This window comes from Poecilia formosa, unplaced genomic scaffold, assembly GCF_000485575.1.
Source record: "Poecilia formosa unplaced genomic scaffold, Poecilia_formosa-5.1.2 Scaffold340, whole genome shotgun sequence".
NCBI lineage: Eukaryota > Metazoa > Chordata > Actinopteri > Cyprinodontiformes > Poeciliidae > Poecilia > Poecilia formosa.
In genome coordinates this window covers 262,259-288,817 of record NW_006800279.1, presented here as the reverse complement: position 1 = coordinate 288,817, position 26,559 = coordinate 262,259, and the positions used below count along the sequence as shown (strand labels likewise).

Sequence of the window (26,559 nt, the reverse complement as noted above, 5' to 3'; positions counted from 1 at the left end):
AAGACTGGGGCTGGGAATCGAACCCAGAACCTTCTTGATGCAAGGCAACGGCTCTACCAACTGCGCCACTGTGCAGCCCTAGTTGTGTTCCACTGTTCTGTTTGTTTTTCGTGTGGGAAGCGATCCAGATTCATTTCTTTTTTTCTTTTTTTTTTATTATAACCAACACTGACATAATGTGGCATTATCTAAAATTGCACCAGTCAAATGGAATATGATAAACAACAACTCAGGTAAAGTTGCCTTCCTGTGCTTAGTTTGTAGATTTTAGTACAGAATGGACCAAAACACATCACCAACCTATTGGGTGAAAAAATGTCGACCTCCATGGGTGAAAAATATATCAAAAGATTAACATTTTTTTAAGTAATTATGAGTTTTGATGTATCACAAACAGTAATTTTTTTGTTAACAGGAAAATTACAACATGTTTAGGTCAACATGGTCAACTAATCTTGGATCCCTTTAAGATCCTGAACAGATATGGACAGACAGACACAGAACAGTTTGATGGCATTGATGTTAGTTTTAAGATCACATACCAGACACCCGGTCGAGGACCTCAGCTAGTGTAGTAGAGATTGGCAGATGGAGGGTGCGGTACTTGTGGCCTGCTCCGTACATGGGATGCTGGATCATGTGGCTGGTGGCGTTGATGCGACCTTTATATAACTGAAACAGAAAGGACATGATGTTTTAGAAATGCTCTCTTTAAGAAGACATGCTGAGAGACTTCATCCATATCATGGTTTCATCTATGGAATTTAAGTTGGACATTTTCAGCATTTATCCAACACTGCCCTCTTGTGTTTACAACTGAACACAGGATCAATCAGCAGATCTGAAACAAGGAGGAATGTTGTTCGTCCAGAACAACATGAAAGGTAAAATTCAACATCTTTCAACTTTACAGCAAATTAACAGATGTTACAGCAAATTATTATTTAGTTTAATTAGGGATGTAAGACAATATGATAAATTTAAAGGGGCAGTATTACGTGTATTTTTCAGGCACATAGTGTCGTTTATAGCACAATCAAGTAACTACGGTACTTTCAGTTGTTATAAAAATCGTATATTTATCAAATATGACTTAGAAGAACTTTGACTTCAGAATTTAACACCTTGAATTTAGGCTTGTCTTTCAAAAAAAAAACTCTTTTTCTGAAAATCCCTCTTCAGAAAGACATCACATCGTTCCTCTATTAACCTTTTCACAGCAGATTCGCTGTTCTGTCAGGTGTTTGCTAATTGTTGCTGGCTAGTCTGAAGGAACTGAGTGGGAGAGTCACGGGGGAGGACATCTCTGAGGGGGAAACTCTGAAGCTTGGAAACTGCAGTTCTGAGGAGGAGCTGCACCTCAAAGGAGGCGTTAAGTCCAACTATGTGTTTTGGAAAGCTGAATGGTTGCTACTGAGATTAAAAGTTTTTTCAAACATGCAAGAAAGAATCAAAGCAACACTCCAGGTATGATTTTAATAAGGGAAAAACATTATAACATGATGAAAAGCTTAAAAAAAAAAAAAAGAAGTAAATTTTACATAATACTGTTCCTTTAAAGGTCCCCTGGACAACAGAAAGCGGATACTGATCGGACAGCAGGAAGTGATAACTTACCGGACAGGGGGACTGGAGGAAGACTGTGACTTTCTCATCCTCCAGCATGAGCTGCAGGAAAAGTCTTCGGATGAAGCCTGAGATATTTCTGGAGATGGGAACGTTGCCTCTTTGGGGAGCCGACTGGAAGAGTTCACACAGCACCTGCAGCCAGCAAACACACTCTTAGAATACACTGAGGGAAACTGTCTGAGGATGAGGCCAAGACAGTGTGATGCTTATACTGACCTGTGCCATGAGCCGCTGGTTGCTAGGGTGACAGGAGATGCACTGAAGGAAAAAAGCCACGGTTGCGTTCTCTAAAGCCGTTCTCTGCTGCGTGGTGAGACCCCCCGCCTGGCTGGATGACAGCTGGGAGAAGTGAGACCCTGTTTGTGGCACGTGGACTGGAGGTGGACCTGCAGCGGCTCCGGTGGCCAGCGGCTGACAGCCAGCATTGGAAGCAGCACTGGGACCAGCACTGGAAGCAGCACTGGAACCAGCGCTGGCGTTGGAGTGGCAGAGCAGGAAGAGCAGCGCCGTCCACAGAGGGTAGACCTCAGGCCCGCCGAGCCAGTCCTTCATGGCGTGACTGTTGCCCACCTCTGTGAGGAAGCGCAGCACCGGAGCAGCCAGTTCAGCGGCCAGGGCCGTCCTGCTGTGCTGGGACGGTGAGGGCAACGGCGAGTGGTAGTGGTGGTGGTGGCGCCTGTCAACCTGAGCGGCAGGCAGAGGGAGGTCGGCGCTGACCAGGAGTCCCACGCAGAACTGCACCAGGCTGCGCACCAGCAGCGAGGGCAGGCCCGAGTCCAGCAGCTGCTGGATGGCTCCTGGGGACTGGGAAGCGGCTGCCAGGGTGGTCAACTGGGACTCGGAAAGGTTGACTGGGGGTCTGGCATGTTTTGAGTCATCCGTCAGTCCGCTGGTGCTAGCGTTAGCGTCATGCTGCTTTTTCCCGTCGTCCGTCATGGCAAGTCGCCGCTGCTGGGCGTGGGAGTGGCTGGCTGTCGGCACGGAGACGATCTTCATCCAGGACATGAGCAAGGTGAAGTAGCTGGGATGAATATGACACATGGAGCACAGCAGACTGTCCACAGCCTTCTTCAGCACGATGTTGCACGACAGAGACATGGACCAGTTGAACAGGAGCCTGGAGGACAGAACGGAGAACAGTGTCAGCCATGACGCTTCTAAACTAGAACATTGTGTGATCCAGCTGTCAGAAGAGCAGAACTGACTCAAAGAGTTCTCTGTTGAGCAGCCCAGGAAGGTCGTAGTCAACAGGCAGCTCGAAGCTGTGCCACAAGATGGCCGCCACGCAGTGGAGGTGGGAGGGAGACGGCATGAGGAGGCCGTACTCTCTGGAGGAGGAGGAGGAGCCCGCAGAAGCGTAACCTGCCGGAGCACTCATTTTATGAGCTGCCACTCTGGACGAGTCGTACACCCAGTGGAGCAGAGCCTGGATCCTGGAAGACACAAAAAACATCCAATCATGTTCATCCACAAGTTCACGCACCGCAGAGAGAAACACCAGGATATTTCTATCATTTCAGGTCTCTCTGAAGGATGTTCTCAAAGACTACTTCTCCTCAGGGAGAGAGAAACTAACGGGACAGAAAAGTGATGCTAGAAGTTGTCTGTACCTGTCTTTGGTTCCAGAGTCCTGCGTGGTTCCCAGCTGGTACAGAATGTCAATGGTGGAGTCAGAGGAAAGGCCGTTCAGGCGTCCAAACAGCAGAGGACTGTTTAGATCTGTTCGAGACAAACGCACAGCGCAAACACACACACACAGAAAGGTTACACCCACAATGTACTAATTAAACACAGAGATTACCCAGGCTGCACTGGGCTATCTCTAGGTTTAGCAGGTTGTCGAGTTTTTGAAAAGTAACAATAATGTTGGCAGCGGAGTGCAGAAACCAGGAAGATGGGAGGGAAAACCCACTGGTTCCACAGTGGACCAAAAACATGTCACATCATCAATAAATGTAGGTAGAGTAGCTCTACCAAGTGATGAATGCACAGCCATGGCAACAAACTCTGATGTAATTGTGCCTTTTCTAATATGAGGAATCTAGTATGTTGAGTGCTCCAAACGAGAGAATTGAATAAGAAACCCACAGGAGTAAACACAACTGAATCCAGTTGGAAGTTGCCTGAAGACAGAGTGAGGCTTATGAAGAAACATTTCTCCTTCTGAACAGAAACAGAATTAAAAAAAAAAAAAAAAAGCTCACTGAGGCAAGGCTAGAGAACCAGCAGCATCGTCACTGAGGAGAACAGGAGCTGGTTATGATTATTTACACCATGCGAATATTTAGTCAGTGAATATATCAATGTGGCGGTTGTGTGGACTCACTTGCAGGGTCTGTGCCAGAGGCAGCACAGTTCCTCAGCAGAATGTCTATGAGTTTGAGTCCGATTCTTGTGGACTGCAGTCCTATTTTGACCAGCACTGCCTCGATGTTGGGGGAGTGCATGCCGCAGTAGGGAGACATGAGCAGGGCAGCACAGGTCTGCAGCAGGTTGGCTGTGGGTGCTGCAGCACTGGCCATCATGGCCTCCAGGTCCCCAACATGAGTCAGGCAGTGATGGAGCAGGCGGAGCCATCCGATGCTGAGGAGGCAGAGAGGGAATGTCTCAACTACGGATGTGCCGATCCTCTTTTTTTTATACCAATACTAAGCTTTAGTATCGGCCGATACCGATCCAATACAGAACATTAGTGCTGAATTGACTTAAAGTGTTTCTTTTTTTAAATGTAGACATAAATGTACTGAATCACAAATTTATTTCATAACACTGCACCAGAGCAGCTCACTTAAATACACCAATAGATTCACAAGCTAGGTTAAACATGTAAAAATAACACAACTTTAATTTGTTCAGTCAGTGCAATTAGGAGTCTAACAGCCAATGTAAAACAAATAGTAAAGCAGTGGTGACCAGCATCCTGCATGTGTTAGTTCTCTCCCTGGAGGTAGTAACAACCTTTTCAGCATGTCAATGTTTTTCTTAGGCCTCTAATAAGCCATCATTGGATCCAGGTACGTTAAACCAGGGAGAGAACTAAAACATGCAGAATGCCGACCCTCGAGGACCGACTTTGGGCTCCACTGTAGTAAAGAAACTGATGAAAACAATAGGTTGACTACCTTGGTCTAACATGTAAATATAAACAGCGACAAACCTGCTTTCAAATGGTTCAAAAGTTCAATTAGGAATTTTAAATGTAATAACTAAAGCGCAATATCGCTCAGAGCACAATGCATAGAATTAGACTAAATAGATCTGGCCTTGACAGATTGGGCACATTGTCACCGAAACACAATACTGACATTTTTTCAATATCGGGACTAATACAGATATTAATATCGGATCGGTGCATCTCTAGTCTCAACATCAGCTGCTTTACACCCAGACAGACTTACTGAGGCAGGAGTGTGTACCTGGTTTTAGAGACCTGGTCCTCAGAGGGCAGAAAGGGGTTGTTGACCGTAGCAGAGGAGGTATTGCCGAACGCCGTCAGTCCCAGCAGTTTGATCTGAGACAGGCCCAAGGTGCTGGCGTCCCGCGGCCGGTGGAGCCTCAGGCACACGGCGGATGCCACTTCGGCCTTCACCAGCTGGATCTTTATGTAGGTGAGGCCACTGGTGAGGACCGGAGTAGAAAGAGGCAACATGTTGACCCCATCTGCACTGATCTCCACGGAGACGGAGGACGGGCAGGCTGAATGGTGAACAGAGGGAAAAAGAACAATAACCCCAAGTTTTTATTCCAGTGACAGGAAAAAACATGTACTGATTCAATGTATACAAGGTGCAATATACATTGAGTTATTATTATTATTATTATTATTATTAGCAGGTTTTCTGGAGGAAACCCTGTATTATTATTATGATTAGTAGTTATTGTTGTTGTTGTTGTTGTTGTTGACTGGAGTCCAACTCACTGGCCAGAGAAGCTAGATGAGGCTGGATGTGGACCTCCTTGAGCAGCACAGCAGCAGGAAGGTGGATGGTGAGGTCACACCACGCCTCCTCTGGCAAGAAGATGTAGGACCAGGCAGCTGAGCGTGCCCGGCGGTGGGGGGGCGTGGCCTGAAGGAGAACCTCTGCTGGTTGTGCAGTGGGGCTGCTGGATGTGATGGTGCCTAGTGACGAATAAGCACAATCAGAGGCTTGTTAGCTATAACCTGTAAGGTGTAGAACCTGTTGTCTGCCTGATGTGGAAAACAGTCAGATAAAACGTACCTAAGGGAGCGAAGTTATGGAGTCCCTCAGCGTTGTCTGGCTCTGACGTCATCACCCTGGCCTTAAGGTTACCGTCGGCGGTTTTCCCAGGTCCAGAGTCCAAGAACTTCATGATGGTGGACACCATACTGCGTGCTGTGTTCACAATGGCTCTGGTGCTTGTCACCATGTTGTTACAGATCAACTGCACACCTCCTGAAGAGTGAGAAGAAACTTGGTTATCACTAATCATACGCTAATGCATATGATTAACCTGAAAATTTTAGTGCCAATTCATCTATCTATTTTGACCTAAAAGTGTCTCCTACAAAGGGTCACCCAGTTTACAGCAGCGTGTTATGGAAGCGACACACAGGGAATGACTGACAGCAGCGAGATACGTTCTCAGTGACAGAAGACAGCAAAAAAAGTTTAAAGTTTTCAACCGTTTTGGGTTTCGTCTTTAGCCCACCTGTGCACATCTACGTGTAAAAGTTTGAAATTTCATAAGCATGAATTACACTGCTTACTCAGCTGGATGAGGACAAGAGGCTGTTGCCTCATTGCACAAGTTTCACAGGAACTTATCAGAGAGATACATTTTTTAATTAACAGAAACAAAACAAATTCCTCTGAATCTTTCTGAATATAAAAAAACCTGAAAACAAAGAATCTTCAGACATGTTTGGGTGGGAACAATAAAACTTTTTTAATCAGTTGTCAGCACTATTTTTAACATTTATGGACCCCCAAAATAAAATGACAATATTTACCATGAACCACTGTGGCTAATAATCTGCTGTGGCTGATTGTTGTAGCAGTAATCAGCCACCACCTGATTACTGCCATGGTTAAAGAAGAAACTACATATGTGAACACCCACCCATGTCATGGAAAGCCTTGAGAGCTTCACTGGTGTCCAACACTCGCAGGATGAACCACAGAAGAGGCTCGGACAGCTGGCAGGTGGAGAGAGACCCCTACCATCAAACAAACAGAGACCCGGTAAGGTTTGCCTCACTCTACTTTCGAAAAGCTCATTTCAACACTTGATGGCAGCAGCGGAAGCAGCAGCAGCCGGCTGGTTGTACCTGTCTGCCCATGTACCCGCAGGCCATGTAAGTGAGAATGGGCTGCAGCATGACTTGCACTGAGCTGGCCCTCTTGCTCAGAGTGGTGAGGATGGTGAAAAGGCCATCGCCCACTGAGATGGCATCCAGACCTCCGTGGAAGTTCTCATGTTTGGTAAGATGGAGACCGCTGGCACCTGGAGGAAAGACACCAGCATTTGGGTCAAGAGTTTTCATCATCATCATTAACACACTCAAGATGTTGAGCTGCTAAATTCCAGAATTTTCATTTTGTTTGATTAAAAACACTCCCACAGGGATGCACCAATCCAATATTAATGTTTGTATCTTTACCGTTATTTATAAAAATATATATATATATAAAATCTCTATCTGGTGTCTGTGACAATGTGCCATCAGAGATGATCTATTCAGTCTAATTCTATGTTTTCTGCTCTGGGGGACATAGTGCGTTACTAATTATTTTACATTGTATTTAAAATTACTAACTGCGCTTTCTGAATCGTTTGAAAGAAGTTTTGTTGCAGTTTATTTTTGCCAGTTTCAGTTTATTTATTTTCCATTGGCTCTCCTACTCCTGATTGCACTGGCTGAACAAATTAATGTTGAGTTGTTTTTACATGTATGACTAAGTTTATGAAGGTATTTGTGTATTTACATGTGCTGTACTGGTGCAGAGTTATCAAATAAATTTGAAATTCAGTACCTTTATGCCTGTGTTTTAAAAAAGAACGTCTTAAGTTAATTCAGCACTGTTTTTCTGTATCAGATGGGTCAATCCGATAGAATACCTCAACTCAGATGTCGGTATTGTATTGAAAGTGAAAAAAATGGTTCGGTGCATCCCTAATAGAAGGCAAAACAAAGCAGGTAAAGATGTTGATCTAGTTTGATGAAGCCAACAGAAAGTTAAAGTGGTGTGATGACTGAATAGAAGTCTCACCGATGATCATCGCCATGGCACTGCTGTTGCACTGACCCAAAGCTGACAAGATCTGGCTCATTATCTGCTGGTTAGCTAGCACCAGGTCAGCCACGCCAGCAGGGGGCCCGGGACTGGATGAAACTCCTCCCGCCACGCTCTCCTTGCTTCCACAGACCTTCTCCTCATCTGAGACGCTGCTGTCGGCGGCACCGCTGCCAACCGGCGGCAGCCGCCCGCTGAACTCACGGTCCCCTGACAGAGGAAGCTGCACTAGCACGTTCACCAGTTTCAGCAGGTTGAACATGAGCTGGTCGCGCGTAGTTTCCCCGCACACGGCCTTGGCGTCTCCTGGTCGGATAATGTTGGCAAACAGACCTCCGAAGCAGGCGCGGGCCCCCACGGAGCTGTCAGAGCCGCTGCGGGACACCACCTTGTCTGAGCACGTGATGTAGTGGTGAACCAGGAACGTGATGGACTCCAGGACGGAGGAAATGGTGGACACGGACACCACCTCGAAGTTCTGCTCCAGGGTAAAGTCCAGCAGCTTGACCTGGGCATCCAGAGGACCCTGACCTGACTGGAACGGGCCCCTAGGGAGCCAGCACAACCCGTCAGTTGGACCTTTTAAACTCTGATCAAGCTAATTTGACTGGAAGCTCACCTCTCAGTGGACAGGATGTGGATGAGCTTCAGGAGGAACTCGCTGAACATTTGGGGGCAGGTGGAGGACAGGTGGACCTGCAGGCGACTCAGGAACTCATGCATGGCCTGTGTGGCGGTGGGGCCCACCTGGGAGCTGTGCTGACTGGTCCCATTGGTGCTACTGCTGGACAGGAAGCGCACCAGCACATGGACAAGGGTGGGATCCGACACCATCTGCTGGGCCGTGCTGTCCTGGGAGTTCAGCACGCTGATAGAGGCTGGAGGCAGAAACACAGCTTTAACATACACACACACATCCTCCTGCATTGTGAGGGCCCCACTGACCAGAGGGGGGCATGTTGGTCATCAGGGTGAGGGAGTGTAGCACCAGGCACCATGTTCTCAGGGAAGTGCTGGGGTACCAGGCCAGCACCGAGATGAAGCTGCTGACAGAGGCTGCACACACGCACACACACACACATATACACGTTAAAAACACTTACAGAAACAGTAAAGCAGTTTGAGATGGCTGGGGGGGTTTAAGAGCCCACCTTGGTTGAGTGGGATGGTGGGCACCCGGCTGGCGTTGAAGAGGAAAATATCTGATCCACTGTCTTCGCTGCCACCAGAACACGTGTTTAGACTGAGCGTTAGCCACAACTGCAGCAGCGACTCCAGCTAGGAGGAGAACACACACATTTCACCTGCCTGTTCCTTATTATAAACACTCACTAAGCTCATGGCTTCTCCAACTCAAATGATAAAAATGGTGGAAAAATGTTGTCTCAGGGTTTCCCTCAGTGTATTTTAAGCCTGGTGGATCACCAGGTTTAACTTGTGCCCCCACCAGGCTTAGTATTGTTAATTTATTTTATTTATTTATTTTCTTTTAATGATTGCCTTTTTCTAAAGATTAATAGCTGGTGTTTAGGTATTAATCTTCCAGTCTTCCAATAATGCATAACTATCAAGCGATGTTTTCAAATTTCCTGTGAAATATAAACACGATTTACCTAAAACACGTGGAGGGCAGCTGGATGACTGCCCTATTGCCCCGATAGCGAGTTTTCTGGAGGAAACCCTGTATCTTGTTTACTAAACTGCTTTTTGGTGTAAATATTGCAAAAGCCCTGAAAAAAGAAACCTGAAGACAAACATGCAGGACTACATTTCCCAAGAGATTTTCTGCTTCAAATGTCCTGGATATACTGAGCTATACCAGACAGGCAGCAGGGACGGAGCATCTTTAGAGTCAGTCACCTGCACATGGTGGACCTGCAGCATGGAGAAAAGCTTGTTGAAGCAGTTGCTCAGAATGGGAACGGAGGAGGGCTGGACGGTGGGGCCGCTGCAGGGTGGGGAGCCCCCGCTGTGGAATGCTCTGAGCAGGGAGTCATCGGTCCCATTGGTGGGCTGGGTGACTGAAACACAAACACACAAAGTCTTCATGTGGTACACAGAGCATGGTGCCACCCTAACACAACTATGGCTTCCTGTTTTTTCCCTTTTGAGCCTTCTGCTGCGTTTATAAGTAACAAAGATTTAGGGACAGTTATTTCCATGTGGGAAGAGTTGAAGCAATAAATAGGGATCAAAGTTAAGTTCCCAAGTCATTTCTTCTTCAGAACCAGACTGCAAACAGAAAGCCAGCAGCAGCAGGTCAACAACAACAGGCGTAACCCTGGGATCCTGCAACATCCAGCAAAAAAAATCCTTCATTAAACTTGAGTAAAAATTATTTTAAAAATACGTCTGGGGTCCTGAACTCTAGGGAACAACTTCATTTAAAAATACTTCAACTCCAAATGGAAATAAAATGGTCTTACTCCCACTTATCTAAGTTTACTCAACGAGTGATTACAGAGGATTATGATGATGACTAAAGGTAGGAAGGATCTCCTTCAGCAGTCTGTATCACAGGGAATCAGAACCAAGCCACTGACTGAAGACACTTTGTTATTGTATCACAGTCTTATAGAGAGAATGATCTGGGTTGTTCATGATGTTCTTCACTTTCGGAATCTTCCCTCTTTGTACTATCAGGTCATCTTCATAACAGAACTAGAGCCTTCTTTACCAGGTTGTGGAGCCTTTTTAAGTCCCAGGTTCTGATGCTGCTGCCCTATCAGATTAGCTGATTCTCTACAGACTTACAGAAGATCTGAAGAACCCTGCTGAAAACACTAAATACTCAAAAGCTTCCTCAGAACCAGTCTGCTCTGTTCAAATCTAGTAAAATAGTTTATTTAAAAAACAACATTGAGCTCCTTACTTGTAGATGAACTGGAACTGAGAGCCTGTAGAATGGAGTCAGCCTGTAAAGTTGCCATCATTTTCAGCATCAGCTCAGCCTGCTGCTCCAGGCCAACTTCAAGTCGGGCATCCAGCGCTGTGAAACAAGAGGCCAAGCATTTAGCCTAGGGTTGGATGGAAGCTATTATGAAAAGTAGAGACGGTGCTGAACAAAAGGAGAGTTTCACCTTGAGACACAGAGACTGACACACACTGAGAGGCTGGCTTTTCAGGGGCGACCGAAGGTTTGGATACCGGAATCCCAACCCCTCCGATGTAAGGGTTGTACCCATATGTTCCATAGTCAGCACCCCAGTAGTCATACCAGGTGCTGCTTATTGGCTGAGAGTAGATAAGAAAAAAACAAACAAACAAAAAAAAACACAAGGACAATTTATTACTCACAAATACAACATAACAACAATCAATTCAAGTTATTACTGGACAGCTGGAGCTGAACAAAATATTTAATATTTTGTCCTTACCAGGTTCTGAAATTACTTCATTATACCTTCAAGTGAAAATTTCCAGTTTTCCATATACAAGATACAACCACATGTAATAAGATCTGTGCAGAAAACTAAGTACACCCCATGATTGAATATTGAGCAGGAGTGACTCAGTAGTAGCTTCCTATTTTACTGTCAGGAATAGGTTCTGCAGGCATGTCTTCCTTCATATCCCATCACAGCATCTCAATGAGAACAAGGCTAGGCTTTGACTAGGCCTTTTCAGCTGTTCTTTATGCAGAATGATGGACGATTCATACGATTTTATGGAGTGATAAAGATCAGTTAATGATATTATTTAATAAGCAATGCCTGAGACTGTCCTTCAGTCTTGTGAAGCACAATGGAAACACCAACTTTGGACTTTGTTGCTTTGTAAATAAAGACGTGTGAACACATCTTAGTAACTGTAGACCTGGTAAAGACCAAATAACTTTCTATGCAGACCCAATAAGTTACACAAAGTCAGATTACTTGTGTTTTTAATGGGCTTTTCACTTCTTTGTTACCAACTAAAAGTAATCAGTGTATTTACACAGAGCAAATTAAAGAAAATCTATTTCTTCCAAAACCAAAGGAAGAAATTTTATCTAAAAGATCCATTGGATCAGATCGCCGGCCTTTCTGAAAAACTTGTGGGAAAAGCACTTCAAGCAAAAGAACGTAATTTTACTGGAATGTAAAAGATTTCTTATGCAAATAAGGAAGGGCAACCTTATGCAAATAAGGAAGGGCAACATTAAGGAAGGACAACAAATAACGGAATTGGGAATAACATCTTGAAGTACAAATATTTTCCTAATCTTTTATTTGTTTATGCATTCGTACCCAGACTTCTAGAAATATTACAATTAAATCTGATACCGTTCTAAATGACAATCTTGGATAAGTCATTTCAAGGTTAACTGATGGACAAATAAGAAACCTTTGGAATTTTAAGCTTTTAAACTGATGATAGGTGAAAGAGAATGAAAGAACAAAAGTCATAGAATCAACATACCTTAAATACTTTGGCAGCGAGAGGATCTTTTTCCAAATCAATATCTAAAGGATCAATATCAACATCCATGAGGTCTTGTAGCAAGTCAAAGTCTATGTCTTTATCTTTTTCCAAAGACGATAGAGGTGGAGCACCTATGGATAACAAAAAGATCTTTAGCATAACTAGGTTAATGCGAGAAAACATTTAAGCAACAGACACTTTTAACATCAAAACAGCAAATACTGCAGGGCCAAGATTCTGTCCAGCAAACCTAACTGAAAAACTGTCAATGCCATAGTAACAAGCTTGATCTAAAGTAAGTGATGAATTCACATTTATAGTATTTATAGTAAAGAGGAAAATGGATTCCAAAACATTTCATAGTGCAATCTAAAAATATCTGGGTTTAACAGTAATACTGCTGTGGGACGTGTGGTGAATGGATAGAGGGGCCCCACGTACTCTGGAACACGGTGGAGGTCCCTGTGGTCCCTGCGATGATGTCTGGCACCAGAGCTTCATCGATGGTCTCCACCAGGGGAATGGTGGAAGGCTGGGCCAAAGAGTCGTCTGAGTCTGCCACGGTTGAGGAAGATGACGCCCCTGCCTCCTCACCCACAACCACCTCTTCCATGGCATCCAGAGAGCCCGGAGACATCAGTTCACCTTGGGCCAGAACGACAAGGTCAGAAGCTGAACCTGCTTCATACCCTGAGCTGAGAAAACCCTCATCATCTGTGATCCAAACTATCGTCACAACATGGCTAACTTAGAAAGATGAGGGAGAACTGCTGCCATACGGCGCTTCGCTAGACCGCCTCTAACCAGTACGGTCGCCGTCTGCCTCAGTGTGGTTCAGGTAGTGAGCTTTTGCATTTATGTAGTCTGTTCCTTGTTATTGAGGGTGGGTGGTGATCGCGCAGCAGCTGTGTTCAATTCTCTACTGACGTCTGCAGCAACACTCAGCAAATGAGAACCTCAAATTTGTAGTTCTGGACTCAAATAAACCCAGATATTTCATTTTGTCCTTTAGAAATTCATTACTGGCCCAAACATAATGAGAAAGACTCAGATCAGTCGGTTATTTTTGCTGTACATGTTAATATAATTACATTCCGGCACTTTTTCTAAATGCGCAAACTTATAGATTTGCAGTCAAAAGACATAAACCAATAGCCACGCCTGAATTTTTTTTTTTTTAGTCTGAAGACAAAATAAAATTTATCTCACAAGCTAATATTATGTAGTTCTGGTGTTTCACATTGTCAGCAGAAAAATGTCTATCAGAAAGCTGACCAGCTGCTCAATTTCTCTCTTCTTTATGACTGCCTTTCTTAAGAGCAACTAGCTGCTAGCACAACGGCTAAATCAACATCATTATGCTTCAAAACTTAGCGCATGTGGTCCTGGCACTGACCGTGATTAAACACTTAACTGTTCCTCCATACTGAGCAGCTCTCTGATAGCAGACGGCATATCTGTGCTCCACAGCTAAACTTAAAGTTGTTTTGAAGTTTTCAGTGATGTAAATCACGAGCCAACTAATGAATGCGATCAGCTGTCAATCAAATGGTTTCGGTGCCATCAATCCTGCTCGTACTACCCCTAGAGCAGGTACTGAAATCTGAGAACAGCCGGGCTGAGCTGCGCCGGATTTGCTAATGGAAAATGAATTTGGCAGAGAGCGTACCGGTTAGAGGTGGGCCAGAGGAGAAGCGCCTTTAGCATCCAAAAACAACAAGGAACAAGGAAGGCAGGTGTCTGCACATTTAAGCTTTAACTCGTTATGTTGACCTCTTGACAGCTCAGACCAATGAGAATCATTGTCGGCGAGCAGTTCTTTCCCCTCCAGCAGGGAGGTGGGATCTTGCGCTGCAACGTGTCTATATCAGTGTGTTCAATCAGAGTTGTTTCACTTGTTAAAAGTCATTTGGTGCCAAGACAAATGTTCCGAATTTAGATACATCCTTTATTATGGGGTCTTTCCCATAATGAGACATCTCAGTCAAACCGTGGTTAGACTGGGATGTTTGTACGCTTTTATTTCTGTTTCCACCCTTCCAACAATTCATGCAACAACTGGGTCAATTGGGTAAAAAGTGGGGGTCATAACCAAATGAAACAGACCTGCCAGGATGTCCTGGAGCATACATGTGAGGGAGTACTGTGCCCAGGCCCCTCCCCAGGAGATGTCCCCTCGATTGAAGTCTGTTCCTACAAGCAGTAGCAGAAGGCGTTCCAGCTGCTGTTCAGACACCACCTCACACAGATGGATTGTAGGTCTTGTGGCATTAGCTATCCTAGCAAGTACCTGCAGAGACAAACAACATTGGTCACATGCCTATACCGAGAACATTTAGAAGAGCTGCGCCTTCATTTCAGACGAATACCTTGCAGACAAAAAGCAACAGGTCCGCATGGCAAGTGAAGTCCATAGAGAGCAAAAACAGGGCGAGTTTCTGCACTACAGAGATGCAGCGTTCATGGGACAGAGTGAAGGGCAGAGGTTCTACTTCTGGGGCTTCTTTGGCTGTTGTGGACTCTGCATCCAGTGTAGAGCGAGGCCATTCAGCTGTCCGTCTCAGACGGATCAGGTCTTTAAAGTGCTGAGAGAGGAAAACAGAGGCAAAGGCAATTAAACATACAACCGAAGAATCTGACACTACAGTAGTTCCTAACTGTTGTTCATTTAGTGACATTTGATGTTAAAAGTCTGACAGGTTCTCACCTTAGATGTAGCTTGTTTGAGTTTGGCCTGTTCCACTAGCAGTTTGTAAGAGGAACCTTTGTTGCTTTGGATTTTCTCCTTCTCTATTTGCTCAACCAAAGCCTTCTGTTTGGCTTTCAATACATTTAACTGCTGCAATAAAGCAGGCACAATTAAAACAAACACTGCAGATGCATTTCTGTCAGGCTCCTCAGTCATTCTGGCTTTGGACTTAAACATGTTTACCTGCTTGTGATGAACGAGCTGCTTGCGAAGCTTCCGTGAGTACAGCCGATCCAGGCTGCTGCTGCCTTTAGCTGTCCTGTTGGAGTTCTGAGACTGAAGCGTGTTGTTGATGAAACTCCACTGAATTCCTGAGGAACAGAAAAGCAAAAACATTACAAAAGGAAAGAACAGAAGAGTTTGAGCAAGCTGTCTGTACAAGAACAAGCCCTACCCTAACAAACAAAATATTATTTCCTCTGTAAGATGGATATGGGTAATAACTGGGCCTGTCGCAATAACAAATTTTGCTGGATGATAAATTGTCCCAAAAGTTATTGCGATAAATGATAATGTTGCTGTTCTGAAATCTTTTTCAAGTAGCACAGTGGTAAAAATGGCATGATAATGCAAGAGCACATTCTCAAAGACCAATACGCTTTAAATTCTAATTTAACACTGGAACTGGAAGTTCCAAATGTCATTTTAAGTGTCCAAAACAACAGAAACGACAAAAAAAAAAAAAAGGAATTATGAAGTCTCTGTAAACAAAATTATTCTTCATCAAAAGGGTTTGTTGAGACCAAAGCACCAGACTGAAGACTTTTATCATCCAGTTTTTGGAAGAAAGAGAGAAGAGAAAATCGCTAAATCTTCCAAATGGAAATTATGGAGCTTGTTTTAGTTTATCGTACAATTAACTGATTTATTGGTTATTGAGACAGGCCTAGTAAAACCTTTTGATAAATGCTACATCTCATCACCTTCAATCAGATGTGATTTCATTGTTGACAAAGAATTTTTGGCACACATCTGCGGACAGTGTACACAGAGTCTAAGCGGCTCACAGAACACCCACTGCATGTACGAGAATGTGGGAGCCTTTAGTCTTTAAATTCTAAACATTTCAAAAGAAAATCTTTTGTACCAGAATTACAAATGACAAAATGCATCTGTAGAGATGGAAAAAATGAAAAAGGCATCATGTCTTCTACCTGTTACAGGCCGATCCCTTTCCTTCCCTCCAAGGTTCTTCTTCGCCCCTGAGGCTTCATCTTCAATGCTGGCTACATAGTCCAAGAGTCTTGAAACCAACATCACCACCCAGCTGATCATGGGAATGTCCAAAATGCCTGGAGGAAACAGACTCATTTTTTTTACCTAATTCTGCATGTTTTGATGACAGTGTCAGTATGTGCTGTACTGGGTTTACCTTCAGTCCTGCGCTGCGAAGCAGCCTGTGGTCGCTGCAGAGGGGAGAGCAAACTGTCTAACAGGTTCAGGAGACCCTCCAACACGCCACTGTTACTCAGGGATCTTTGGCCAATGCAGGACAGGAGCATGAACACTCTGTCAAAACGAGAGAGGCTTTAGTCTCAGCAAACAGCAACAGAATAGAACAGAAAAATGTCCATAACTGTCCCTCAGTGAACAAGTCCAAGAATGTAAGTTCACACATAAGATAAAAATAGACAAAAATAGTGTAAAATCAGAACTAAAAATTCTGTGCACTGGATGTCCTCCTGCAGAGTCACCATCATGGACAGATGTTGGACACATTTACAGCACAAGAAGATAAAAATAGCATTCAATTAAAAAACTGTCCAACTGAGAATGATTTTTAAAAAATATATACATAATGTGCAGGTAATTGGGCAGAAAAACACAAGCAGTGATAAAATAGCATAATCACTCAGTGAGTTTGTTGGGAGCAGTGATGGTTATAAAGTGCAACAGCTGCTGGGAGGAAGGACCTACGATAACGCTCCTTTGTGCACTGAGGATGAAACAATCATGCTTCTCCTTTCTTTGGCAGGGAATAGGGCAAAAAAAATAATACATACTACTTTTTCTGAAACAATTAATACCTCCATGAGACCCTGAAAATATGATCACTGAACATTTTTCTTGCAGTGAAAGCACCACTTCATAATTCTTGCTAAGAGAAAATCCATTCAGTCTCTTTTTCTCACATCATGATGCATTTATTCACCGGACCTGAAAACAGAAAGTGAATATTTGCGCTCGCTTTTTATTTTGCTAGTTGCAGCAATTTCTCATAAGAAACTAATAAACACAGCTTAACTTCAGCAAGCAAATTGTTGATGATAAATGCTCTAAAATTTGCCCCTGTGGTCTTTACAGCTGATCTGTGAGAGTCAAGAAATGTGTCCGTCCCACCAAGTGCATTCTCTATACACAATAGAGCGGACCACATCAGAAAAAGGTCAACCTTTTCCCATTCCTCAACTTCCTGTCATCTACTGCTGCGGTCACTGACATCCCAGAATACAACCAGCCTCCTGTCTCCATCACTGCCTTAAATCCTTCTGCCCTGCTGCAGGTCAGAACTTCTTTACTACTTTGTCACCAAAGCTGCATTACTACATCCAATTCAAAGTCAATCATGATGACTCTGTGATGCAAGGCAGTAGTAAAAAGCTGTCTGGTTATTTATTTTATTTAGAAATTTGCACTCTAAATTTGCAGGTTTATGATATATAATGAATATATCCACAGCAACAGAAATAGGAAACCACGAACAGGAAAACAAGTTTGGAAACAAAATACACAAACTTATTTGCTGCTGCAGACCGAAAGAGGATGCTGACCAGTGGAGCCCAGGGCTCATTCCAACTACTCAAACTAAAGCTTCATGTCCTTGTGGAAGTTAAGTGTAAAAGATTCAGAACTCATTAAAGCCCAAATTCAGGCAACTTGTGGAACAAAGGCAGAGAAGTGGCTCCTGTGTCGTCCTACCTGTCCTGGGGAAAGATAAGCAGCTGCTCAGAGTTGTAGAGCTCCTGCAGGACGTTGGAGAGGAACTGGCCCCACCAGCGCTCACCCCCACACAGCTGCACCAACAGCAGTCCAGCATGAAGACGGATTTTCGGCGTTCCGCTGATGCAGAGGTGTTTAAAAAGTTCCTCACAGGCCTGGGCATGGAAGGTGTTCTGGAGCACCGAGGGGACCGAGTGTCCTGACAGCACAAACACACAAATCAATGAATCAAGTGGGCAAACCATGTAAAACATCCATAATACGGTCATTACTTAAAGTAAATCTCAGTCAGTGCTCCACGCCTCACCGTTATTGGAGTGCAGAAGGCTGAGCAGCGTGTCCAGCAGGTAACGGATGATTGTCCTGAGCTGCTCAGTGGAGGAGCTGTGGACCAGCCCCTGGGCCTCCGGGTCACTTGCCCTGGGCAGAGACTTGCGGCTGGCGCCCAGAGACACTCGCAGCCTCTGGACGGCATGGTGGGCCAGGTTGAGCTGCAGCTGCAGCTGGATGCAGTCCTGATAGGCTGAGAAGACCCGCTGATCCTCTTCTACCACCTTGTCTGGTTTCCGTAGGAAATACTGGGCATTATTGGCGCTGTTCAGAGGCGGAAGGTCGATGTTCTGAAGAAGAGTCTCCAATCGATGGCAAGCTAGATTGTACCTGGAGAACAGAGCAGAGGGCATTAATTACCTCCACCATTTCTGCTGCTGTTTAAAGTTTGAGGTCTTTGGTGAGAACTGAATTTGACCAACACCACACATTTCCATCCGGTTCTCTTAACAGCTGATGATCTGTCCCCACCCTCTCCATGAATCACCTGCACTGGATGTCCTCCTGCAGAGCCACCATCATGGTCAGATGCTGATCCACATCTGGCTGACTGGCAGCCTCACTTTCTCCCCGCAGAGGGTCATGCATTAGTTTAAGCTCACTCTCCCATGGCAGGATGTACGTGTGGCCATAGAAGAAGCCTAACGGGATCTTTGCTCGCGCGCTGGTGCTGCCGTAGCGTCCAATCACAGTGATCTGAAGGAACAGCTCGGATGCATTAATTGGCTTTTGGGACCTATGGAGTGGGACGGAATCACGTGCCCCACAATTCTCACCAGAATACAGAGAACCTGACCTTCATGAATCTGCAGACAGGCGGTGGCAGCAGGTCGTGCAGAATGAGCGAATGGGTGCTGATGTCGGTGGCCACCACCAGCCTGCGTCCGTCCACCTCCTCGCCCAGCGTCCAGATGTCGATGGACAGAGACGCCAGGTCTCCGCAGGTAGGGATCAGAGCGTCGGTCAGCAGAACGGGGCGGCCAAAGTCCAGGGTGACGTAGCGTCGGGCTCCTGCACAGAAACACACAATAAGACCGATTGTTACATCACAAACTGTGTTTTGTCAAGGAGAGATCATCCACAAAATAAATAAATAATAATAAATAAAGTAATAACTTGTATGTCGTGTGCAGATACAGTAGTCAACGTTACGTACCAGAGTGCATCCGCTCTATGATTATAGACTGGTGTGGAGGAGGCTGCAGGAAGTGAGATGCCTGAGAAATAGCCAGAGCCAGGCCACTGCCCATGGGGCTCTGCAACACAAAACCCTCTGAATTCAACACAAACCAACATCTTTACTTTGTTTAAAACAAGCAACCTAAGGGAAAGCTAAAAAAGCAGTAGCTGCCCATCCATTTACAACTGTGCGAAAAACTTTTCTGCTAATCTGTTAACATTGTAAACACACAATTTTGCAATTGCTGCATTTCTGTTAAATAAGAAATATAATTAAAAATCACACTTCACATTAAAAAAAAGGTGTTAAAAATTATGGAGGCGACAGATGTAAACACTGACATGAGATATATTTGTATTTTCAGGCATGTCACTGGCACCCATCACCAGCAATCAAAGGAGACATCAGCAAGACTCTTATACTTGAGAGCAGATATACAGGCTGGGTTTTTGGGAAATTGCAGAAGTTGACTTTACATAAGAGTTATGGATTCAACACTTTCAAATGACAAAATCAACATTTGATGAACTGAGCAATGCTGTGGAGCCAACTGCACATCGTCCATGGAGGCCAGTGTCTACAAATAAACTGCTGTATACAAACTGGAGTGATGCAAAAAGTGTTTCTATTGCTGCTTTGTGAAACACAGCAATTTTGATACAACTAAAAAAAAAAAAAAAAAACACCTCGTCCTAGCGCAATAAATCCAATTTGCACAAATTCATGGTCTAGTGATTTGCAGTTTCACCCCTGAAAGACCAGTAAGAGCAACTGATAGACTTACTTTTAAAAGAAAAAAGCTAAAGGATTTCTTTCCTTTGTTGTGAACTAATGTTTTTATAGTTTTCCAGATAAACAATAATCACAAGAAATAAGCTATGAGAGGATGGTGCCAGTCAGTGTCAGCCTTGGTCGCTCAGCAGACTGTTGGAATCCTGAGCTCTTCAAATCAGAACTAAAACTGATGTGACATTCAGCCCAGGTTACTGACCGGCTTGGCTTTCTGCGTGTTCTTGTGTGCGGCCATGTTGACGGGCCCCTGGTCCATCATGGGGCCAGGGAACAGGTGAGCCAGCTCTGCGCTGAACGCTGCAGACACCGCCTCGTTGGGCGGCGTGAGGGGAGGGGTCATGAAGAGGGGCGTGGTTTTCGGTGTCGGTGGGATGACGTCGGAGGGGTGAATGAAGAAGCCCGGGGCGGAGGAGTTGGAAGGCACAGAGTTACTCATGGATCCAACCCCAGAAGCCACAGCGGCAGCAGCAGAGGTGGTTTGATGAAGCTTGGCCTCCAGCTTTGCTTTCTGCTTCAGCAAAAACCAAAAACACCAGATTTAATCATAAAACCAAAAGACTGACAAGTGGTTTGACCCCATTTTTAGCAGGGATTAAAAGGGCAGTATTATGTATATCACAAGCACATGGTGCCATTTTATAGCACAATCAAGCAACTATGCTGCCTTCAGTTATAAAAAAAATTATATACATCTATCCTATAGTGACACCAAGTTTTTGCTAATTGCTGCTGGCTAGTCTGGAGGAGCTGAGTGGATGAGTCTTTCACAACTGAATGGTTGCAATTTCTCAAACATGAATACATGAATGAAAGAATCAAGGCAACACATGACGTAAAGCTCAAAAATGCTGATTTTACATAATACTACCCCTTTAATGACTTCCAAACACGGATGTCGTGCATTGGCATGGATCTGATGAGAATTTCACCTGCTGCTGGAGCTTCAGCAGCTGCTGCTGTTTCTCCTGCAGCACCTGCAGCTGCTGCTCGGCTGAGACCATGGCATGCGACAGGGACTGCAGGGCCACCTGAGCTGCAGAACTCAGAGCTGTTGAAGCTTCTCCAACCGTCCCTGTTGACAGGCTGCCCATCGCCGGAGTCACACCAAAAGTACTCACTGGGTTTAAAAACGACAAGTTTAGCAGACGAAAGCCGAACAAAAGTTTGGTAAAAAGCGAGGAAGAGCTACCAGTGAACATGCTGGCGTCATCTCGCTCCACCCGTGTGCCGTCGCTGGTGGATATGCAGGTAAAGTGCAAGGGCTCCACCTCCAGGAGTCCAGTCAGTGCAGTGAAGCTGCCCTCTGCCGCTGCAGAACTGCTCACTTTCCCATTCCCTGCAAAACAGTTCAGACCAAAAATCATACATCCTCCTCCTGTCTCCTCTAGTTAAATCAGGCTTTTGCCAATTTTACTTGAACACAACAGTTTGAAATCAACCATTTTTATGGCTGGAACGTACACTCACTGGTCACTTTATTAGGTACACCTGTTCAACTGCTTATTCACGCAAATGTTGAATCAGCCAATCACATGTCAGCAGCTCAATGCATTTAGGCATGGAGACATGGCCAAGAAGATCTGCTGCAGTTCAAACTGAGCATCAGAATGGAGAAGAAAGGTGGTTTAAGTGACTTTGAACTTGGCATGGTTGTTTCTGAAAACTCAGACCATACAGGCTGGTCTGAGTATTTCAGAAACTGCTGATCTACTTGGATTTTCACCCACAACCATCTCTAGGGTTTACAGAGAATGGTCCGAAAAGGGGAAAAGCCGATTAGCGCTATCGATCAATGCTCGCCAGCTGCCATGGCAACCCTTGCTACTTCAAATTCTGACTTGCCATCAGGCAGGTAGTTTGGTCTAGTTTATTGTGCAAATATTGCAATACACTTGGAATAAGATAAAACTAACTTACAAGTAACTTTTCAATGAGATATAGTAGTTTGTTTTGACTCAACAATTACTTAACATTGATGAGAAAGAGTTCAGCACAAAGCCCGGCTTCTACCTGAGAGAATTTCAGAGAGGTCGATCTCATCGGACTGGACCCCGATGCTGCTGTTGAAGGCGTTCTTGCAGGAGGAGCCACTGACCTCCAGGTCAAACAGCACCGGGTCAAATGGAGAGCTGTACAGACCATACCTGAGGGGATGGAAGACAATCCAAATAAAACCAAGCTAAGCAGTGTAAACGTTTCTCACCTGTGGAGCAGCTCCAGGCCGAGTCGGACCATACCTGGTTTGCAGCAGAGCTTCCAGAGGGGTGAGGCGGTCCTGCAGCTGCCGAGAGATGGTGGTGAGCAGGGAGGCACATGCTGTGCTGCAGCCTGCCAGGTCTTCCTCCTTCACATAGTTCAGCAGTACAAAGTACCAAAACACCGAGCCTGTCCAAAGACACCGTGGAGAAACGAACGAAGGGTGAAATAAAAGTACAACAGGTGGGGGTGGGGCTCTGCCAGCGTGCTCAGGTACTCACCACCAGTTGCTGCGGCAGGCAAGTAGGCCATGTTATCCAGCAGAGCCTTCAGAAGGCTGATGCCAAACCCCTGCTGACTTGGCTCTCCTTTCCCATTGCTGAATGAAGAGACAGAAAACAATGGTTGCCATAGAAACCACAGACTCCAGTCCCCACAAACGGACTACTATTACGCGTTTCTTACCTAATACAAAGTGCAAGAAATCGAGCACATTTGTGGGCTATGCTGCGGCCCACTTCAAAGAAACACACCCTCACGATGTCAGTTAACCGACTCCTGGTTTTGGCCAGCAGGCCCTCCTTCCCTTCCCTGATGCTGAAAACAGACAGCAGGATACTTCAGATTGAAGTCCTACAGGATTAGAGGAAATATATGGGTAGAGGTGTAACGATACCAGATGTGGGCTTGGCGCAATAAGCAATAAATTAATTGCATGATCAATTAAAATGAGCTCAATAATTTCCATTTCTGCAATTTCTCGTTTTTCTCTTTTCTTTCTCTCTCTCTACCAAAAACTGGATGATAAAAGTCTTCAGACATGTGGTTTGGTCTCAATTCATTTTATTTGTTGTTCCTGTTGTTTTGTTTATTTATTTTGGCTGTTTAAAATGTCTTCCAATTCCACTGTTAAATGATCATTAGAATTTGAAGTTAATTGTTCATCGCAAAAACTTCTGGGACAATTTATCGTCCAGTAAACTTTATCATCATGACAGGCCTATTCAGACCACCACAACGTTGCTGTTTGTGTCACCAATTTGAATAACAAACTATATTTGACACACTGTTTGACAACTAGGATGAACTGGAATGTACAGATGATCGAGTTCAAGCGAGCGCCTCACTTTATAAAGTGGTTGGTCTGTTATAAACTCCACATAAGAAGACTTGTAGTTTTTGCTGCCAGTCCACTTTAAGCAGCTGGTGTGGTTTGGAAGCACAAAATATAACTAAAGGAGGTTTCCTTCCTTCCTTAGTTTCCTTCAAATGATTTGATCGTCTCGTCTGGTTTCATCGTTACACCCCTACTTGATCGCCATTTGTTCAGGCCTGCCTGCAGGGTCCGTTGGAGAACATCCCCGCCAGCCAGCAGAGGATGTCGAGAATCAGGCTCTGAGCGTGCTCATTGGCTGGGGTGCCCTCTAAGTGATGACACAACACATCCAGTAACTTCTCATGGAAGTCTGGGAACTGCAGCATGGCACAGCGCTGGACCCTGAAAAGCACAGACATCTGTTAACCTGGGAGCAAACACCCAGACGCTAATGCTAAGACAAGTATACTTCCAGTAGATGGTTTTATGTCCAACATGACATTGGGCACACCTCTCTTTGGGCACTGATGTCTTCTTGAACTTTCTGATTGTGACTGAGACTTCCTGCAGCAGGTCGCAGCCTCGCAGGTTCTCCACCTTCTTTGACTGCGCTGATCCCTCCGCCTTCCCCGTAGCAGCTCTCTCCTACGTTACATCATCAAGAAATCAACCGGTGATGAGGACTTCACCCGGAGTCACGTGCTGCAGTTTTAAAAACTTAACAGTTCTGACATGGCAGCTTTTGTGAGATCTGCCTACCTCATAACAGAGCTTTGCACTAGTTCCATGAAATAATTTAAAACAGAATAATTCCTCAAGCAAGCCTTTACTAAAGTTTGTAAGATATTCTTAAAACTGAACCAAATCGCCCAGGAGTTTAACTACCAGCATACAGTCTCACCTTGGAGGCCTGGGTCTGCTGCAGCAGGGAGGACAATGAGTGAGGTTTGGAGCTCTGAGGCTTGGCGCTGGGCATCCTCACTACGGGCCTCGGGCTCTCCTCCATGCTACTGTCGCTCACCGCTTTGATGTGAACCAGGAAGGAGCGGTACTTCCCTCCCGCCATGCCTGCAGCACAAGCACATATTTAATAGGTGCGACGCCTCAGCTGTGACGTCGTGTTTAGTTAGAAGACATTCCGTGGATGTGGAGATAACTTAACACTTCCAACAAAAACACATAGAAACATACTGCTACTACACTGCAGGAGAGACCAACCAAACATAGCAGAGAAAACACTTAAAAAAATCCAACCAGTGTTTGCTTTGTGGTTGCTATCTTTAGCATCCATCAGCTGTTTATCTCACAGAACTGGAAAGGCAGGTTTCAGTTGAAAGCAGCAGATTGTGTTTACCTCTGACCAGCTTGGGGCTGGTGAGGCTCAGCATGCCAGAGTGACCAGAAAGATCCAGCCCACTGGCCAACCACACCGGCCCACACAAAATATCCTCCTTATGGTCCTCAAGGAATGGACACAGCACCGATCCTGCAAAAGACACACAGAACCGCTGAATCACTCAGAGGCTTCAACGGCTTCAGCAACCTGAACTCCAGCCGAGAGACGAGAGAAGGAAAACAGAGTTTGGTCTTCAGTTCAGCAGAGTTTAAAGAACAAGATTTACTCACTAGACCCAACTGGATTAAAACACACCTTAATGAGGCTCCACCTGGTTACTTTAAGACCTCATGAAAGAGTGGGAAAAGTTCAGAGGACTGATATTTTCCTTAAGTGTGAACCGTAGGCCAATAATGAACTTATTCATCTTGAATTTTACAGTCATTTCTCACCTGATGTCTCCTCAATGTCCATGAAGTGGATGTCTTCTGTGAAGTCCTGCAGAAGAGGCTGGGTGTTCTTGTCCCCGTTGGCCTGCAAGACGTTTGAGAGAGGAAAAGCGATCTGTCTGTCCACCGCTGTATCTGTAGAACAAAGTAAATAATAAATTCACTGGTTTAATCCTACTGTACGGAGTGCTCATCCTCATATGGCACGGTAGGCTTTAAGGCTGGTCAAGTCCAACTTTTGTCCATGTTTATGTTCTCAAAGCTTTTTGAGTAAACATAGCGATGGTGTTGTACTAGGTTTTCCTGTGTTGGCTGTTCAAAGAGACAATGTGGTAGGCTTAAAAGGCGATCTAAAGCTCCTGAGCAGCAGGAAGTCTTGTCTTTCAGACGGAAGGAAAAGTCTATCAGAGTCCTAACAGTGAAGGATCCACATTGGTTTTGCAGTGTTTTGTCAAGACAGTAGAAGGACAAGAAAAGCGACAAATGTTGCTACAAAGCATCCCCAGGTAGACGGCACCTGAAGTAGCAGAAAGAAGTGTAAAGTACTAGTTTACACTTACTTTTCTGAACAGTCTAATATATAACCTCTTTTTCACCAAATAATGATGATTGTCATTTTTTTTTTTCATTATTAATTGTCCCTATCCTCCCACACAGTAAAGACATTTGCGGGGAATGTGTGCTGGGAAAGAAACTGGCTCTCACCGCTGACTTTTCCCAGCCCTGGTGCTTTGTTCTTCAGTAAAGTGACTTGGATCTGAGGAATGTTGACAATGTTGGGATTCAGGACAAATTTGAAGTCCACGTGGCCCACCATGCATGCTTTAGGCAGCACCAGTTCAAACACATGCTCATCCCAGCTGGAGCTGAAAAACACAACATCATCATTAGAAACAGAAAGTCAGCTTCCTTAATTGTTTTAAACTTTATGACATTTTTTTTTTTTCTGTGTAAAACACAAGTTTCTTAAAAAGAGCATTTTGTTCTAACGGATTCATTTGTGGTTCCTTCAATATTTGAAATCATTTTCACAACCAGTGCAATACAATAAAATCAAATAAAAGCCAAAGTTTACTACAAAAAAATGAAATAGCGTTAGATTTTTGGAAGAACATCTGTTGCTACGGTTCTCCACTATATTAGACCGTTCAGTTTAAAAACATTTGTTGGTGGCAGCCCTGACTGACGTGAGAGGTGAGTG

At 44.8% G+C, this 26,559-nt stretch overlaps 1 protein-coding gene across 2 annotated transcripts in view; it reads right to left on the bottom strand.

The window, feature by feature from the left end:
- birc6 (baculoviral IAP repeat containing 6) overlaps positions 1 to 26,559 on the bottom strand; it is a 71,191-nt gene that overhangs the window by 28,752 nt on the left and 15,880 nt on the right. Inside the window, exons 13-56 of one of the 2 annotated variants that reach the window (XM_007573917.2) lie at positions 26,064 to 26,224; positions 25,362 to 25,493; positions 24,928 to 25,059; positions 24,475 to 24,641; positions 24,085 to 24,218; positions 23,814 to 23,975; positions 22,943 to 23,074; positions 22,759 to 22,856; positions 22,519 to 22,666; positions 22,292 to 22,425; positions 21,471 to 21,617; positions 21,211 to 21,398; positions 20,481 to 20,789; positions 19,466 to 19,565; positions 19,106 to 19,320; positions 18,797 to 19,005; positions 18,287 to 18,639; positions 17,959 to 18,178; positions 16,412 to 16,548; positions 16,194 to 16,331; positions 15,223 to 15,350; positions 14,998 to 15,129; positions 14,660 to 14,875; positions 14,397 to 14,580; positions 12,732 to 12,935; positions 12,288 to 12,421; positions 10,967 to 11,120; positions 10,759 to 10,875; positions 9,747 to 9,907; positions 9,038 to 9,164; positions 8,832 to 8,942; positions 8,506 to 8,764; positions 7,863 to 8,434; positions 6,920 to 7,095; positions 6,712 to 6,808; positions 5,850 to 6,044; positions 5,549 to 5,749; positions 5,046 to 5,325; positions 3,956 to 4,212; positions 3,240 to 3,348; positions 2,835 to 3,062; positions 1,846 to 2,746; positions 1,618 to 1,761; positions 543 to 672 (exon numbers count right to left, since the gene is read on the bottom strand). In XM_007573917.2, the coding sequence (XP_007573979.1) occupies positions 543 to 672; positions 1,618 to 1,761; positions 1,846 to 2,746; positions 2,835 to 3,062; positions 3,240 to 3,348; positions 3,956 to 4,212; positions 5,046 to 5,325; positions 5,549 to 5,749; positions 5,850 to 6,044; positions 6,712 to 6,808; positions 6,920 to 7,095; positions 7,863 to 8,434; positions 8,506 to 8,764; positions 8,832 to 8,942; positions 9,038 to 9,164; positions 9,747 to 9,907; positions 10,759 to 10,875; positions 10,967 to 11,120; positions 12,288 to 12,421; positions 12,732 to 12,935; positions 14,397 to 14,580; positions 14,660 to 14,875; positions 14,998 to 15,129; positions 15,223 to 15,350; positions 16,194 to 16,331; positions 16,412 to 16,548; positions 17,959 to 18,178; positions 18,287 to 18,639; positions 18,797 to 19,005; positions 19,106 to 19,320; positions 19,466 to 19,565; positions 20,481 to 20,789; positions 21,211 to 21,398; positions 21,471 to 21,617; positions 22,292 to 22,425; positions 22,519 to 22,666; positions 22,759 to 22,856; positions 22,943 to 23,074; positions 23,814 to 23,975; positions 24,085 to 24,218; positions 24,475 to 24,641; positions 24,928 to 25,059; positions 25,362 to 25,493; positions 26,064 to 26,224 (8,633 nt within the window). The remainder of the gene's footprint in view (positions 1 to 542; positions 673 to 1,617; positions 1,762 to 1,845; positions 2,747 to 2,834; positions 3,063 to 3,239; positions 3,349 to 3,955; positions 4,213 to 5,045; positions 5,326 to 5,548; positions 5,750 to 5,849; positions 6,045 to 6,711; positions 6,809 to 6,919; positions 7,096 to 7,862; positions 8,435 to 8,505; positions 8,765 to 8,831; positions 8,943 to 9,037; positions 9,165 to 9,746; positions 9,908 to 10,758; positions 10,876 to 10,966; positions 11,121 to 12,287; positions 12,422 to 12,731; positions 12,936 to 14,396; positions 14,581 to 14,659; positions 14,876 to 14,997; positions 15,130 to 15,222; positions 15,351 to 16,193; positions 16,332 to 16,411; positions 16,549 to 17,958; positions 18,179 to 18,286; positions 18,640 to 18,796; positions 19,006 to 19,105; positions 19,321 to 19,465; positions 19,566 to 20,480; positions 20,790 to 21,210; positions 21,399 to 21,470; positions 21,618 to 22,291; positions 22,426 to 22,518; positions 22,667 to 22,758; positions 22,857 to 22,942; positions 23,075 to 23,813; positions 23,976 to 24,084; positions 24,219 to 24,474; positions 24,642 to 24,927; positions 25,060 to 25,361; positions 25,494 to 26,063; positions 26,225 to 26,559) is intronic. The other variant, XM_016661701.1, reaches the window with a different exon arrangement.